The 18,697-nt window shown below is 41.4% G+C and overlaps 1 protein-coding gene across 6 annotated transcripts in view; it reads right to left on the bottom strand.

The window, feature by feature from the left end:
- Positions 1–18,697, bottom strand: part of runx1t1 (RUNX1 partner transcriptional co-repressor 1) — a 116,490-nt gene that overhangs the window by 42,346 nt on the left and 55,447 nt on the right. For 2 of the 6 annotated variants that reach the window (XM_055219768.2, XM_055219770.2), the window contains exon 1: positions 16,330–16,348. The exons of 2 other annotated variants lie outside the window; for them this stretch is intronic. Coding sequence is in view for 1 of the 4 variants with exons in the window: in XM_055219771.2 (XP_055075746.1) it covers positions 10,384–10,417 (34 nt within the window). In the remaining 3 variants the exon portion in view is untranslated. Of the gene's footprint in view, positions 1–10,383; positions 10,705–16,329; positions 16,350–18,697 lie in introns of those variants that run through there. 2 more of the 6 variants (XM_055219769.2, XM_055219771.2) reach the window with 2 other exon arrangements.

Raw genomic sequence — 18,697 nt, 5'->3', positions numbered from 1 at the left:
TAATCTAAAGCTCTTAAAAGAATAGTTACCCAAAAATTTTAATTATGTCATGATTTACTTACTTTCAGGATGTTGAACACATTTTTTTGTTTTGCTGAACACTGAAGTTTTTTGTGTGAATTATCCTTTTAAAGACGATCTCTGTGGTTTCGCCATATCTGACCATGAATGCCGAGAAGACAAATTTCTACTCTGCATATCTCCCCTTTCCTACACTGTAAAAAATTCCTTACTGCACCTATTTTTGTTTTTTTAATTATCAAGTCATTTCAACTTTCTTGACTAGTGAGGAGTTTGTATAAATAAATAAATAAAATAAAAAAAAAGTTGAATGGGCTTAGGGACCACTGTGGCTTTATGCGTGCAAGTCCCAGAACCTAAACATATGTAACAGCGCAGGCTTAATCCGACCCATTCCCGCTTCCCCATGCACTCACTTTCAATCATCTCCGCAATTAACCACAGACCCAAACGGGCAGCCAGGGCCCACACTACAAAGAAAAACTCTGGAAGTCTTTCCTAAATTACCCAGCCACAGAGCCACACAACCAAACTTTAGCTATTAGCTTATTATTTTCTCTGATTACTGAAAAATCTTTCCTGGTGAACTCTTCTATATATAAACAGCATCCCAATGAACTAATTATAAGAGGACCAGAATGTAAATCAATGCTGGTGATGTCAAAGGGTGACATATAATCATTTTTGTTATATACAGTGTTCTGTCTATGATATCATTTCAAATATATAATGATAAAAGGAAAGATTCTCCAGCCGGTGAAAGAGACGAGACTGAGCAACGTAGATTGGCTCAATATTAAAAATCTCAGTATGGGGCCAGCTATTACCTTTAAATGTTAACAACGTGACAAGCCCAGGCACTATAATTCACAAGAGCCACAGCAAGAGTCTGAAATGAATAAAATAGCCCTAGCCTTAGTGCAATATCTATTGTAAACCAATATGCCTGTCAATTTGTTATAATTGAAAAATATCACTTACTGATATGAAAATTATATTAATTGTTTGAGATGGATAAGGTCCACGGAACAGACTTTTGATTCAACTGTGGTCTCAGACTCGGCATAAAACCAACTTGTGATTTTACATGTGGATACAATGTTTTTGGGATTGGACTGGGACTCAAGTAAAGAGAAAAAACCCTGAAGCATGCAAACATCATCCTCACTTGTTACCTGACAAACAGAAATAAATAATAAAGGTGTAAGTTGGCTTGTACACATGGTCATGAAGGCTTATACGCAGAGATTCTGCCTCGAGGAAACAAAATGAAATATGAAAAGATGGCATGAATTAGGAAGGTCCTCCATTAGGATCTGTCAGCAGCACACATGGACAGCAATGACAGATCCATTATACTCTATATTCCTCTCAGTACTACTTACAGCTGTAATATTACATAGCGGACGACTTAAAAGCATTGCATTTCCAGAGTGCATGACATCCTGCGTTTGAGTGAAATAATAATCACCGTAATACATCTCACTTTTATACCATGATGAATGAATTCCACACAAAATAAAATCTTTGGCTGTGAAGAAAAGAAAGACTAATGTATTGTTCTCTATTCTTTATATTGCAATCTCACTTCATTTATGTTCCAGTATAACAATAAAACTAGGTATTACATACATACAGTAGTATGCTGAGTAGGGTACATACTCTCGTGTCAAAATTTTTATGTATTTTATTTCCTATTAGCCAAGCCAAAAGCATCACCACTAAAATTACACTGAGCAAGAGCATTAAACCCAATAGGCTGTGCATTTACTGTACGCAATGGAAAAATAACTCATAACTCAATTCAAATGAGTTTCTCTGTGCAGAAAAAGTGGCAGTTTTGCATTTTAAACAGGCTCAAAAACGTACTGTGAAAATGTATCCTACCCTGATTTTATAAAGTTAATCGGTACAGAGTTAACGCACAGAGTGCATTTGTTTGGCAGTTGCCTTGCCTTTCATAGCGGGAAATTGGCGGACTGGCGGCACAGATGAATATTAGGCGGGCCACCATGGATATTGATGCAGCAAGAGATTTAATGTGGCTCCCAGGAAGGACGATGAAGTGCTTTCCATTTTCCTGTTCGGCAAGGTCTTTTATTGCTTTTCAAAAGAGCTCTCGAGTAATATGGATCGCCATTAAACGGCACGCCAAACTGAGCATTAGAAAGCACCGACTCGCTCATCTTCACTCCACGCCTGGTCATTTTTCATGACCTGACAGTGGTAGTGAATATCTTGCCAGAACGTACCTGGGTCTCCCTGTATCACTCACAGACACAGAAGTCAAGTAAGACCGAACGCACCTGTTGTATTCACAAAGTAATGTATAAAGACATTAAATTATTATTTTTAGTCTTCAACTATGTTTTTGCTCTGTTGTTTTCAAGCAGGCTAAACTTATCACTTTTCTTAACAGTGAATATTAGGGCTGCACGATGTGAGGAAAAATTGCGATGTGCGGTGACATTGTTTAATGTTGCGATGACGATGTGAGTTGCGATAAATCATTCTGAAAAGTTAAAATGTTTTTGAAAAGCCTGGGGAAAACGAGCGCGTCGCACCGCGTGCGAGTCGCGACCCCGGCGCTTCCAGAGCGCACATACTGTACGGCGCGCCTACATTTGAAATAATGAACTTGGGCGCGCAATAGACGCAATTTGTGTATCACCGCTTCCACAGTACCTGTGTTTGCGGCGTCATCTCTCCTAAATCCAAAATAATTCCATGATATAGCTGAAGTGCTGTTGCTTTTCACCACAAGGTCTTCGTCTGACAACACATTTTCCTCACTCTTCTCTCCTTCATCCGCCATCGTTTTTGCTAACAGGCACAGCATCGCAACTGACACCTCACAAATCAATCTGAGCGTAGCTGACTTGGGGGTTCCCCTGACTGGCCTAATAGCATGAACGCGCAAACCATGTCTTCAGGACTAAACGTGATAGGTCAAATGTTTATTACATGCGCTTACCGTTTTCCCTTCATTCATCGCGTCAAGGCTGTCTGTTGCGATGTGTTCATCGTGCAAGTTCATATCGCGATGACAATGAAAATTCAATGTATCGTTCAGCCCTAGTGAATATAGGCTAAACTGCAATGAGAATCAGAGTATAAATACATATTTGGCTGGTGTAATATTATAATAAAACACCCGTAATCACATATTTACCGAGCCCCTAAGTTTAGTTTCGTGTGCTCACGTGAAACTATCGCGTGCGAAACTAAACTTGATAGTTTCACGTGCGCATGCGATAGTTTCACGTGTGCACACGATAGTTTCACGCGAAACTTTATTTAATTTTTGCTCCATGTCCCCTTAGGGGCTCCGTACATATTAACATAACCCATGTTATACAAAAACCCATATCTTTTTGGCACTAGCCTGTTCACTTCCTTTCATAAATGCGCTATGGCTTAAACCTTCTCCAGTGCAAATGTGACCATAAGTGCCTGAAATTGTCTGTCACGTCCATATCTGTTTGAAGCAGGCGCTTGTCTTACATATCCATTACATCACTCACTGCACAGGCAATAATGTTCAGCTCATTTCAGGCTGGTTAAAATAACCATCTATATACACAAGCAGCACACGAGGAAAATAAGGTCACGAATAATCTAATTCATTTTCACGTTGCGTATTAGATTCCCCGCGGGATGTTTTTTCATACACCTCTCCCCACATGCAAATGTGTTATGAATTTAATATCCGGATCACGGTGATGCATCTTAGCTTTGTGTCATTGTGAGATGGCAAAGCTGAAACTAGATTCATTCCCACACAGGAGATAGAGTTGCTTATTCACTTAGTGAGTTAGTTTAGAAGCTTCGTGGGATCTAATCTGCTGAGACGATTCAGTCTTATATCAAACTATTTCTGTAACGTGCTTGCAGGAAGTTCAGAGATAGTTCCCCCACAGGAATATGCTTTAAAGTGAGAAGATATACATTTTGCTCCTTAGAGAAAAGCCATGCCCACTAACGTGCTAAAGACACGGGAAGCCATGCATGCTAATGCTAAAGAGATGGCTGCTTTTAGTCTGACCCGAGGGGCGTCTGTGAATCTTCTGGCTCATCAGACCGGGGTCACGAAGTAAAGACAGAGAGCACCTTTCACCAAATATGTCTTGTGGGAGAGATGAACAGACATGACGACAGTGGCATTACAACCAGATGCTGCGCTTCAGACCTGCTGTGCATTAAAAATGGAGAACATAAGAGACATAGAGAGAGAGAGAGCACATAGACTTCTCGGATAATTGGAATTCATAAGCCGTCTCAGGTATCCGAGGCTTAGGGTGAACTGGGGGAGAAAGCTCTGTAGTGGTATGAATACATTATGAACTTGCGCACGCCGATGCACCATGCAATCATCTCTGCCAGATGGAACGGTGCAGGAGCTTGGCCCATGAAACCCGCCTGCTTGTCAGGGAAGATGTATGGATGCCCCCCACCTTTCTGAAACTCATTCCCAACATTTATTCTGCTCATTCTACCTGCAACAAAGCCCTTCCCACCGGACTTTCTCGCTTCTCTCTTTCTCCGAGCCCCGTTTCCGAGGCCTCTCCCCAGGCGCGTTTATTTCTCGAGCCCCACTTGGTCGGCGCCAGGTGGTGTGCCAGCGTTCCATTCCATCCCATCAAATGACGGGCACTGAAGGGACCTGCATCAGTCTGTGCTTACTCAAGAGTTAACAACCAACCCATCCATCCATCCAGCAACCTGTGCACTACGATATTTAAAGAGATTTCACATTTCCTACAGCTCTTTCCTCACCTAGCCCAGACGAGATGTTATTCCTGGATTACAACAGACTTATGAATCATTCCACCTCTTAAATGTACCTGTAAATGCCATCATCGGTTACCAACAGCAGGAACATTTAACAGAAAGCGATTTCGCACTACACTGTATCTACCCACTCTGATGGCGGTCATACAAGCTTAAGTGGACACTGACGAGTGGGCACTGTTACTGTTAGTTTTACCTTTGCACCATAATGTGATATAACTTGTTCCCAATGCGGGCACACAGAACATTTCTGCAGTAAATAGAAAGGCCCAGGAGCCATCTGCTGATCCATTTCAAAATACGATCTTGCTTCAAGAAAAAAAGGACTGACCAATAAAACAGATGTAGCGTTTAAGAGTGGAAGTCCTTCTTTTTTCCATCCTCTTCTTCGAAATGGATTTATCTCAACGTCTGTTTTAACCATCTGTTGAAATAAGACCCTACTGACATGAAGCACAGAGGAAGAAAACAAGTGTAGGAGAACAATAAAAGTGATTCACGTTGTCATTGCGCATCCGTTGAAATCAGAGAGATTTGTGCTGCATCTTGTTGCCAGATTGGGAAAAAAGAAATGAGGAAAATAATAAATCCTCGAAGGCTGCGAGAGTTTAAGACCTCACAGGGAATCTCACTAGTAACGTATATAAAAAATAATCATAAAAACACTTGTAATGTCTTGTAAAGTCTCCTGCCTCATCCACAAACAGATGATCATAATTGAAGGAACAGTGCAATTACACTGGCAGTGTAACAGCAATTTCCAGCATCCTCAGAACAAAAAGTAAATAATTATTTACTAACTTCTCATCTGGAGAGGCAGAATTAGAGCATTTTTCAATAAAAGGCCTTTCATACTGAGATTAGAGCTCTCAAACACTAGTATGAAACTCGTCCAACTCTCAAGTCAATGACTCACTCAGCTTCCTGGCATGAGCAGATGCCAGCTGAAAAGTGGGAAGAAAGAGAGCGAGAAACAGAGCAAGGCGGCACATGCAATATGGCTCAGCACCTAGACACATGGCTTTAACTGGCTCTCCACCAGCGCTGCTGTGTTTTTCACTGTGTCCCTCATTAGCAGCGTGTAGGTTAAAGTCATACGCATCCTCGTGGGATTTGCACTTGGTCTATGAGAAACACTCTGTCATTGAATAAAGTTTGTTTGCTGAAAACAACTTCACATAAACAGAATGTTACATAGAAGCCGTTCAGAACTAACTAACGATGGATTTATTGCGTAAATGTTGCACTTTTATAGCTCATGGCTTTTTAATTTATCAACTATGGTTCGCCTAAAATGCCTATGAAAGAATGAGAAAATCGCTGCATTGCTTACTGAATAGCATTGCTTAGCGATTTAGACATTCAAAGCATTTCATAAGAAGAATTTAAGAAAATATATAGTTTTTTTATTTATAAAAGTCAGCATAAAGCAATATTAAATATTTGTCACACCACAGAAAAATGTGTTATTATCCACCAGCCAAATTTAAATGATACAAAAGGCAATAAATAAAGTTATATACGTTCTTTGCTCTCAAATGCTAGGGGCGTGTCCACAGTCTGCGGCTGCGCTGAAACCACGCCCACTTGTGGGAAGGTTGCAGTCTCTTTCAACTTTCAAATACTTTTAAAACTTAAATGGATGCTTGCGATTGAGCGGGCGAACCACTGATGCTAAGGCACTCTAGTTGTTATGTTATTGGCGGGGCCATGGTCAGTCGCTCCAGTGCATCATCGAGCCATGAGTTAAGGCCCGCCCCCAAAATCCTGATCTCAGAAATGTTATAAAACTGTAACAGAAATTCTGTATTTACTTTACAGACTTTTTTTTAACTCTTTCTCTGCCATTGACGAGTTGCCAGCCAGCGCCAGAGTTTTTCATGATTTTCACCAAAGTTTAATGCCTTCCAGAAAATTTTCTTCTTTAAATATATAAACATACAATATATCAAATGAAAGAACAGACCCTCTGCTTTCAAACAAACAAAAAAACCCGTTTCATTTTACCTTCAGTGGTTCTTTTGTAATCAGCTTTTGAATATGGGTAGGTTTCTGCACAAACACCACATTTTGAGCAAAAAGCAGAGATCATTCCATTTTTGTGACGGACTTTTCATAGAGTTCCCATTCAGAGCGATCTTTAAAACAGACACGGACAGGCAGCTGCTTGCCATAAGGCAATACTTCAGGGTTTAAAAAGTTGTGGAAGGGCCTGGTGGATAATAGCGGTATTGCGGAAATACGGAAATACTCGTCATTGGCGGGGAAGGGTTTTCTCTTGATTGGGAGAAACGCTTCCCTGCCAATGACGAGTATTTCCGGCTTTCCGCAATACTGCTATTATCGGCGCCCTTCCGCAACTTTTTAAACCCGGATGTATTGCCCTATGGCAAGCGGCTGCATGTCCGTGTCTGTTTTAAAGATCACTCTGAATGGGATCTCTATGAAAAGTCCGTCACAAAAAATTAATTATCTCTGCTTTTTGTTTTTTTTTTTAAAGCAGAGGGTCTGTTCTTTCATTTGGTATATTGTATGTTTATATATTTAAAGAAGAACATTTTCTGGAAGGCCTTAAACGTTTGTGAAAATCATGAAAAACGCTGGCGCTGGCTGGCAACTTTAAAAAAAAAAACGCTGGCGGCGAAAGAGTTAAAAAGTTAACGAAAAACGATTATTAGAGTTTTTAAAAGTGAATTTTCAAAAACATGCAATTTTTATGATCTAACTGTACTAGAAATGATCACATTAGCACCATTGCTAGTTGGGCCTTGACAACTTGCATCAATATTCATAACATAACTTTAAACCATAAAAAAATCTGGCACTTCATACAGTAAGGTGCTTACTAAAAACACTTCACTTAAATGCCAACACCCATTTCTTAACCACCCCGACAAAAAAGCACTAACCAGAGTGAACATAGAGAACTTATGTTGGATGCTTCATCAATATCCATATACAGCTCCAGCCCTCTCTTGCAGCACAAGCACACCGCAATTACCTGTGCACACCGCTCATTGCCCTCAGCACCACTCGAACCTGCAAATTGCAGGCCTTTATCCACTTATTCACTTTATTCATTTTAGCCACTTATTCTTACTGGCTACAGCAGCAAAGAAAGGACATCTTGGCAACAATTGAGCGACGAGGTTTCTGATGCTAGGACGAGTCGAGCCAATGGCGATAGATGGCAAATCAATTTTCAACAGATAATAAAGAGGCTCATTTTTTACATCAACAAAACGCTATTTTACTACACTCAAAAATGTGAGCTAATAATATATTGCCCCTCGCCAACTGAAAACACGGTGATAAAAGAATAACTGACAGGAACTGTGGGAAGGGGGTGGGTTCGAGAAAAAAGAAAAAGCCGGCGGCAGAATGGCGGTTTATTTCTGTTGGGACCTCTGTCTGCAAGTGTTTTGAAAATATCACATGACAGAAGCCATGTGTTCAAAATTAGAGAGAGTTAAGTCTGCTGCGCAGAAAAATATGTCGACAATTTATGAAACGCAGTCCTGGATGGAGAATTGCTAAGTAGAACCAGATTCCGAAAACAACTACCTCCCTTTTCCAATTACCGTGCAAACACACACAAAAACTGTCTCTCCATGTGTCTCTCTCCCTCCGCAAGACCTTAAAAATGGTTTGAGTCACATCTGGCAGGCAGGAGATGGTGGTGTATGACCTAACGTCAGGGCACTTCCACCCTGAACGCTTTTCGGTGCGCGTGTAAGTGTGTGCGCACGACTGTGGAATCGGCCACAGTTGCTAATGGCTTTCAGTACAGGGAACTAAGGCGTAGCTCCAGGCAATGCCTGCACCCTCAACCGATTGGCTGCCATCACTGAGTGGCTCCTTAATGACTAAATACACTCTGGAGAGGCCGTCTTTAATGCTTAAGCTCGGGTCAAAAGGTTTCCATACTACCCATGAGAACGACCTTTATCTTGTTACAGTACCATAACCTGCCAGCAAAATATCGAGAACTGTGAACATAAAACGTATTGTAAGAAAACACTCTCGCTAACAAGAAAGCGACCTTTATCTCATTACAGTAGTATAACCCGCAGGCAGAATATTGCTAATGGAGAAAGTGCATTAGAAAGATACTCAAAAATGCTACAAAACTATTGAGACACCCTTATCTCATTACATTAGCATAGTAGCACAGTGAAATACTGCGTACTGCAACAAGCCCATTATAGATACAGTACAAAAACAATACAAAAAAGCTACAAAACAACAGGCGGGGAGGAAGGAGCCAGGCTCTGCTCAGCATCGGGAGCCTCGGTCCCTGCCACAGATGGACGGCACTGTGTTTGGCACGCTGCCAGCGAGTGAACAGATTGTCCGTGGCGCCGGCCTGGAGGAACGGTAGCTCCAGTGCAGATGGGTGTCCGAAATAACCCAGTGTCAGTTCTGCTCAAGTGTCCCTGACCTGGCACACGCGCCCGCTTACAGCTGCTTCCTCCAAAGCTTCCCAGAACAACTCTACACATGCACACACGATTCATAAACGTGTGCTTTAGACAAAAGCCAACATTAACAAACACAATTTAAGATGCAAATAGACATACAATCATCTATAACAATCCATAGAGCATGCCAAGGCCATGGGTTCGATTCCCAGGGAACACATGTATTGATAAAGTGTATGAAGTGAACGTAATTGTATTCCTGTAGCTCAATTGGAAGAGTACTGTGTTAGCAGTGCATGGGTTTGATTCCCAGCGAACAGACATATTGTATGTTATTCATTTCAGAATAAAGCACCTGCCAAATGCATACAGGTAAAAAGTCAGTTGAATTTGATAACTCAGAGAGTTTACGGCTGTAACACACCACAGCATTGTGTTACACTTGTAAGTTTAAAGAAAAAGCAACCGAGGATTTGAGAGTACATATATGGAGAGGTGGCACCAGACGGGTTGGCTGGCAGAGATGTAGTGGCCATGGCACACAGGAGAGCAGCAGAGCCAACAGAGCTTGTCTCACAACACCATCTGTGAGGAGCAGCACTGAGATCTCCCTGCAGCCTGCATGCACACAGCACGCCAGCTGCCCTCTGCAACTGTCCTCTCTCATTTTCTTCTCTTTCAGTCTGCTTCACTTCCATGATCCTGTCCTGTTTATCCTTTACAATGTTTCTGTATAAGCTTAATCTGACTTATTTGTCTGTAGAAAACACCTGACGAGTAGAGGTACCATTCAACTAGCCAATCAGAGAGAGGCCCTTAGCTGTATCCAGATTTCACACATATCATATATTTACAATGTCCTGATTTTGGGTGAAATTTGTTTAACACATTTGTGGTAAAATGTGTTAAGCAGACCCGAGAGTACGATATAAAGTACTACAAAAGATTTAATAAGCATGCAAGGTATGTGCAGAATGGACTGGCTGCATGAGTTTTCTTTAACTCGGCATACACATAACTCATCAATTTACCAATTCAAACAAGCAAAAAAACAAACAAATTATTTCAACAGTTAAAGTTGAGTGCAGCTATGTGCAGTCATGCAGTACATACGGCACTGTCACACACATTCAAAGCTTGCCAATCTCACCTGGCATCAAGGACGATGGGGCCACTTTGGACATCAAAGAATCCAGGGTATCTCTCTATTTCAGTATGTTTCCCTGTAATCTTTGCTCCCGTCGATTTTTGAGGGGCACTGGGGTGGCACGGGACCCTGGGGAGTCAAGCTGCCTGTCCGCCTCCTTTCAGAGTCTTGGTGGGACAGAAAGAGACCAGGCTCTCGCTCTGCTTCCAGGGATGCCCTGCACTAAAAGGGCACATGTGGCCACCGCGGCCTCGCACTATCTCGCACACACTCACTCCCTGAACCCGCGGACTGAGACAATGACAGCTAGAGCAGAAGCGAAACACGCGCCTCCTCCGCTGACCCCTCCCAGCTGACGTGCGGCAGCCACACAAAACAGCGCGCTTGAGAGAGAAAGAGAGCGAGGGATATGGGAGATAGATAGATAGATAGATAGATAGATAGATAGATAGATAGATAGATAGATAGATAGATAGATAGATAGATAGATAGATAGATAGATAGATACTATAGATAGATATGCAGTTTAGGTCAATGTGCGCCAAATCTATAGCCACTCATATGCTTTGAATTAAGAGCAGTCTTACAAAAACAACCCACTTACGGCCACCCGGCCAATCTGTGTTCACGCACATCTGCTTCTGCTTAACCAGATTCAGTTCATAGTTTCCTACATCATTTCTATGAAATGAAAATATAGATCTGAGGTGAACAGCATTTTGCCCATGTTCGAGATATCCAGATGATCAGCCCTCCCGATTCATCAATCAGAAAACCACGTCATGTATATATTTAGACCGCTTTCCATTTAAAACAACGGCACACGCAGTCCTGCCTGCATCCATCAGCCCCTCCACCCTCTTTTTGCAAGCAGCGGTGAGAACAACCTCATTAAACACAAGAAAAATCAATTTGGAGAGTCCAAACAAAGGCATGCATCTGCCTTGGCTGCTGTGTTTTAAGTCTCTAGAGTGCTGCTCCCCCACCCACCACTCGTTTTTTTTTTTGCTCCCTTTCTCAGATTTGCCGTTTTTCTCTTTCTCTCCTCTCCCAGACTGCCATCACTGCATGTGATTAACATATGTCTGGGCTTTCAGCCCCTGTCAGCTTGAAGGCATTTCTCCCAGCCGCCTTAAACAGCAGATGAGCTCCATGTGGAGGACACACTCGGGAGAGGAAAGCAGAAGGATGACGACGAGGGGTGGAGAGAGAGAGATTTTTCTTTCTTTCTCTTTTTAACGCTCTACCTTGTCTCTGTTTCTGCGTAGGCTGTCTCTCCACGCTGGGGGTTGCATAAAATACGAGTCTGAGATAAACAATGCTGGCAAGAAAGCATTTCAATGGCAAAGGCAGTTTTTAAGATTCACTATCCCGACAATGATGGGAATAACACAGTACTTGGGATAATTGTACCTCAAATGTTCAGTCACCAGCTAACAAGAATGAATGCTTTAACGTCCACCTACAATAAGGAATACCTACTGGAACGTGATTTTATTTTAATTGGAGGCAGTTGCATTCACTTGTGAATCACACACATTACCAAATCTGTAACAATGCTAAATTTCCTCATTTGCTTTGTTCCTGCAGGTTTAAATACTAGAGTAAAATGCGGTGAAGTTATCAAGCACATAAAAGGCAAATTGTACTATGCGGTATAGGGAAAAACAACACGATAGTCACCTCTTTCAAACACCTCACGACTGACGCCCACCACCACTATTTCAGAAATGTATACAAATCCAAGATCAGCACATACAATAGGATTGCTTCGCTTTATTTATATTTTGCAATAACGTGTGCAGGAAAATTTTCCACTATATGGTCAGCTCAACATTTTCATGACCACTCATTGAATCATGACCAGTCTTTAAACTGTACATCTAAATAGCTGCTTTTATTGGCACCATTGCAAATAAATGTTTAGGTTTATGTCTTTTCCATACTTGACTATACTTCCAACCTTGCCTGATAAAGACCTGATTTAAGAGTTGGCTGCATTAACAGACTGAAAAAGCTGGAAGAAGACAATACCGTTGAAGGAAACAGGGAGTTGAGGTAAATCCACTGGCACAAGAGTTTAGCTAGCCAGGGACTAGTAATATCAGACTTGTTTATGTTGGCCTTATAATCTTCATGAATGATGCAGGTACCACTTTGGCAGGATCTTTTCATGCCACGCTAGGGTCCCAATGGGAACACACGTAGTGTCCTTACGCACTCAGTCACACTTGACCTATGTTGGGGGGTGACACCGTTGGATCGGTATCTTTTGTGGTCCTCTGACGCAGCAAAAAAGGCCCAAATTAGTCTGTTTTTTTGTGCATTGTCTGCTGCTCAACCCAACCCAAAGGGTCTGATTTTCCACACAGCTGGAAGCCATTAGAGCTTTCTGATGATCCACTCATACGCATGGTGGCTGAGGTAGCAATATGACAGAAAGAAATAAAGAAAGAGGAAAAATGATGAAGAGAAGAACTGTGAAAAGAGAGATGGTCATTAGACCTGCCGGTATGTTGTTGTCTGTGACAGAAACCCCAAAGGGCACAGCTGCTAAAATAGAGTATGAATCGCCTTGTAACAACATGAAAAAGAAGACAGAGCATAAAACATATGAGGATGCTCCAAACACATGCAGCGTACATAGAGGAAGCAATCAACTCACTTTGTGTTAGTAGTTAAGCTTTAGTGAGTGGTCATGTTTTCATGTCATGTTCAGTGTGATCATGGTTGACATGCCGAAAATTAAAAAATGCAATACATTTTCTTTGGATCAATTCTTTCCCATGCTTGTGCTGTCATTGATAGCCATATTTATTTATCAATATGATCTTACGGAAAGTCATGTTATAGTCACCAAAAATTTGATTAATTTATTCGTGTCCATGGCACGAAATTCAGCTTATTTCGCATCTTGAGCGCAAATGTCTTTTTTGTGTCACTCTATAGACGGTTTCATCGGACGCACGTGCGTTGACACGATATGCGTGGTCTGACTTTTAATGGTCTGACTAGTTGCTAAACTGAACTCTTTAACAAATACCTCATCGAAAATAACAAATGTTTTAGTTTCCTATGTAATCTGTGTTGTTTATTTTGCTTATTACATAAATAAACTATGTTTAAAGTAGTTTGTTGTTATTTATTCTTACCGTAGTTTACAGAAAGTTACGTGTTGACCACGAAAGCCGCTTGTTTATGTTGTTACTGCTGAAGCCATCTATAAAAACTTTCTTTTTCGTGTCATTTTATGTATTATTTTCTCTTTTTTCCCCCTTATTTTTAAATCATTGTCGGATGGGGATAGATTTGGGGTTTGGGTTAGGATGTCTAAAAATGTAACAGAAAGTGATAATAATCCCTAACCCAAGCGACAATGGTAAGAAAATAAGAAAAAACAATAAGAACACAAAATGAAAAAAAAAACATAAAAAAAGAACATAAAATGAAACGAAAAAGAAAGTTGTGCAACGGACACGAAAACTATTTATAGAAATTTGTGTGAGTGACACGAAAAAGACATATGCTCAAGGCATGAAAAAAGCTGAATTTCATGCAATGGACATGAATAAATTAATCAAATTTTGCACGACTATAACACGACTTTCCGTGAGATCAGTCTGTTATTTATATCTAAAGTCACAGCAAAATACTTTGAAATAGCAGACCACATACAGTAGTACTAATAAACATACAGTATGTGAAGAGTAAAAGTCATCCTCAATTGTAAGTGTATTTGTTCAAACAAATAAGTGGTTAGTTGAAAGGTAGGCAAGCTGGTATAGTATTAGGCTAGTAGCACAAAGTTTGATTCCCAGGTATTATTCATGCTGATAAGGAATATACATTTAAATAAAAGCATATTATAAATGCATAAATGTAAATCAATAAATGTATCAATATTTATTCGACAATGTCTGTGTGTGTACGGTATGTGAATTAATGTTGGCAATGCATGTAGCTTTTAGGTACTTTAGTGTTATGGACCTGCATAAAAAGAAGAGCAAAAGGCAAAACAAGTGTGTGTGTGTGTGTGTGTGTGTGTGTGTGTGTGTCTCCACTCCCGAGCCATCTGTCCATTCTGCTGTCCCTGAGTCCCCGGGCAAGCTGTGGCTAAGGGCTGAGGCCAGATCTGTGTTCTGCAGCTATTCATGACTTTCCCACTCCACCTTTTCAGCACGCCTGCTCCAAAAGCGAACACCAGTCAAGCTTAATCATGACTGCCAAGTCTGAAGAGTCCCTATTTCGCTGCACCCCACAACGGCAGAATGATCCCCTCTTATAAAAGCTGTGTGGGACGTTATGTCCTTCAGTGAAGAATAACTACCATTGGGCTGTTGAATTTGTGGCTTGTTTGAGTTGTATTGCAGTAAAGTGACACAACAGTTGTGCTGATTCATGAAAAGCATGTCGTCGGTCACAAATCAGCCCCCTCATTTGGACAGTAACCAAGTTCTGCTCTCAGCTCGGTCCTGCCCCTGTCTGACAACTGAGCCGTTTGTCCTCGCTGCAGAAAACACGAGCCTGTTTCATTAAGCACATACTGCATGTACTGTAGTGATTGTTAACACAACATCATCTTAGAAATAACTGAGAGATGGATGTGAAGTTTCAGATGCTCATCCTTTAGTGTTTGCACACTAGGTGGTGCTAGTAATACATACTTCAGTTCATACATCTTTACACACACACATACAAAAAACAGAGTGACAGATTCATTGTGTCTGTCTTGCATTTAGATAACGAACAAAAACGCCCGCACACCTACGTCTCCGTCTAGCACGTTTCTAAATCTTGATTGAGAGCCGTTCGGTTTTTGGAGGCAAGTCCAGATGCGCACTGACAGATTCACTAGCACATTGAAGGAAAAAATTATGTTACTGCTTTAGAACTGTTTCATCTATTTTTTCGAGAGGGAGGACGCCAGCTGTCCCGGCTTATGTTAAATTATGTAATGCAAACATATTGTAGATGGAATACAGAAAAACCTAAAAAAAAACACAATCAAGTTCTTCTCAACTCTGTTATTACTTTCCATGTCCTCGTGACTGAATAACACAAAAAAGAGAGGAGGAACAAAACAAAACAGGAGGAATCTGTCAGTGAGACCGGAGCTGGCTGAGCGAGAGATCGAGCCCAACAGGAACCAGTCGTTCCTGGCCCAGCCCTTCTCCACACAATGGCCTTTAGAATGGAAGGAACCATGGGCCCGGCAGAGATAGCCTACTGTCAGGAACCAGGACGGACAGGGCCCGGCCTCCCCGGGCAGGATGTCGCTGCCGCGGGACTGTGCGGCACAGATATCCCGTGTTCACACACTCTCCCCCCACCAGCGGGTCGGGATGTTTTGCTTCTCAGGTAATTAAAGTAGGAAGCCCCGGAGGGGGGGTTGGGGTCTTTCGGTCTGACCTCCACTGTCCTGGTCGAGTGGCTGGTCCCACTATCAGACTTCCGCAAGCTCAGGCTAGGGCATCAACAACATCAAATCACGACACTCTTGCACCTCAATGACAAACAACCAACGGGCACAATAACTGATCTGAGTTCAGCAAAGCAGCAGTTACAAATGACGTTATCTAAAAAGCAGGGTGGATGAAATAATGCTGCTCAAATTAAATGCAACTACGCATCGCGCACATATATAATGGCAGAAACTGTTTAATAAAAATTGCCAAAACAAACCTCAGGCAAAAATACAACACAAAAAAGACAAGTAGCTAAATAATCCTAGCCAATATTGTTATCAGTCAGTACATTCATCCCTATTCAGAGGCACACGTTTACAGGAAGTCCACTAAATCCACTTACATCTATCTCCTAAACATTACAAAGTCCCTTGAGGAGTACTAGTGCCACAAATTTCACAAATGTTCTCCAGTTAATGAGCCACACTCTGCACTCATGAATAAGATGGCGAAAACACCCCTAGCACCCTCATGAAATATTCACCTGTCTGGCAAAGGGCAGTAATTTTGTGGAGCGCTGACCCCGTGTGTCCCATGCAGACCCTGAGCATCCCTCCGGTCAGCACTGCTCTACTTCAGCACACCTCCGACCACAGAGCACCGCCAGCAGCCCGCTGCAGTTGCCATGGCAACGGACACTGCAGATATGTTGAGAGGTGAGCAGCCCTGTCAAACTGCAGAGGCGCGCAGAGCGACGAGCATTGTGTGTGTGTGTGTAGTACATGCTAAATAAAGTTACCACCACTACGAGAATGAGAAACGAACAGAAATAGAGAGATACAAACGACGGCGTGTGAGAAGAGTAACTCGGCACTATTAATAAAATATACAACGACTGATGGAGGATGAATTATGCCTGAAATAACGCCCGAATCAAAATCGTTTCATGTCAGAGCCGTAAAACCTAAACAGGCATCTGGCATATGTGCACTATTAACATCACTTGTCCATTGCACAGAAAGCCTCTTAGCCTCTAAATCAAATCCACAGATGGCATAAAGATTGAGACGGGAGGAAAAAGGGGTAGAATGAAGAACAGGGGCTCAGAGACTCAATTCAGGTTTCACATTCCCATCAACCGAGGAAAGCCAGGGATATAACACCCTTTCCATCTAACAAAAGAAATGCAAATAATCAAATGAAAAGAGAGGAAAAGAGGGTTTACTTTATATATTTACTGTATTGTAGGTTACACTTGAAAGACTATATGTGTACATAATAGTGGTTTCTTTATGCATTATTTCCAAAATCTACCAAATAACTTGACAATTTTGTGATTGTCAATTATTGTCAATTTTATGTACATTTAATTTGAGCAATTATTTAATGAGAGACTAATTTAATTTGATTTCATATCATTGTATTTCACATATGCCTTTATCTGTATTTTAACCCATCATCATTAGCATGGCTCCCGATTGCATTACAAATGCGACAACAACAACAAAAAATTGCAACAATCTTAAAGCCACTGGTAACATTTTGCACCACTTAATAATTTTTCTATGATTCTGCATCTACAAAAGTAATTTAGCTCCTAAATGTTTCATGTTCGATAGTCATCTTGTCCCTTGCATCAGCAGTAAAGCAAATCAGTATACACGACAACCACAGACATGTGATGGGAATGCCGCATGTGAATGTAATTCCACATGAACGCAATTATTCCTGTGTGATAGAAAGCATTAAAGATTCTGTGGCTGGTGTACCGTCAATCCTTGTTTTACAGAAAAAGAACAAAAACAAAAATCAAACAAATCTGATTTCTTCTGCACACGCTGTGCCGAAACTCAAGAGATCAAGATGCAGAGAACAGATCAATGGCAGGCGTTTCAAAGTTGCAGTTTGAAATGAACAGGATTCACAGAGGCAGAAGCTTTGAACGAGAAAGATCTGCAAGAATGAGGACAACGGGAGTAAATCGAACGCAAGAAAAACGACATGGTGCTACTACAAATTTTACATTTCTATGACTAAATCATTTTTTTATGTGTACGCAAGGGTCTGTGTACAGTGTGCGTGACGCAATTTTCCTCATCCCGATTAGGCGGTATGTGCACCGCCAGATTTTTTAAAAACCCGCGTAGACACGGCGCACATGCGCCTACAGCACAATATAGTATGTCGCCCAGGAGATGCATTGCTTGTTGCAATGCGCATTGTCAAATTAAACTATAAACTATACTTGGCAAGGCTATGCATGTGCGTACGTTCGCGTACACGTAAAAACAGACTATACTCCAAGCTTTAGTCTACTGAAATCTAGCCTATTGAGGCGGATATATTGCTAACACACACAAAAAAAAAATATGTTGATGTTATAAACATTACAGGCTGCATTACTCATAAATGAGGTGATAATGCCATTTTCCCAAATCCTTTTATAAATAAAGCTGGTGATTATGGGTGAACAGTACAGCTCATCTACTCGATGCATATTTGAAGCAAATCTGCACATTACATTACACTACAATAAGATCCTTCTGATTTGCATCTATTCAGACTTCTGCGCCAGACTCCTTCTGTTTCATTCCTTGTTTTTCTTCTTCACTTCTTCATGCTTTTATATTTTGTGGCATCTGGAACAGTGACTTTACGTCTGTTCAATAGCTCTGCATTTCAATCTCTCTCACAGAAACATTTTCAATCTTCCCTCTCTCTCCCCGTTTACGGGACGCCCAGGTTTCCTTCTCCTTCTGGTTTCCTCTTTTGTGTCCAGACCTGGTCCTGCTCTGTGCTGATACCCTCTTGGACCAAAGCCCTGCCCATCAATCTCAGGCCTGTGGCATCGATGAACAGAGGAAGGCCCCACCTTGATAAATGCCTGTGAAAAGTTCATTCCATCCCAATTT

The sequence above is a fragment of the Misgurnus anguillicaudatus genome, chromosome 20, assembly GCF_027580225.2.
Source record: "Misgurnus anguillicaudatus chromosome 20, ASM2758022v2, whole genome shotgun sequence".
Taxonomy (NCBI): domain Eukaryota; kingdom Metazoa; phylum Chordata; class Actinopteri; order Cypriniformes; family Cobitidae; genus Misgurnus; species Misgurnus anguillicaudatus.
This window is presented reverse-complemented; position numbering and strand designations above follow the sequence as displayed.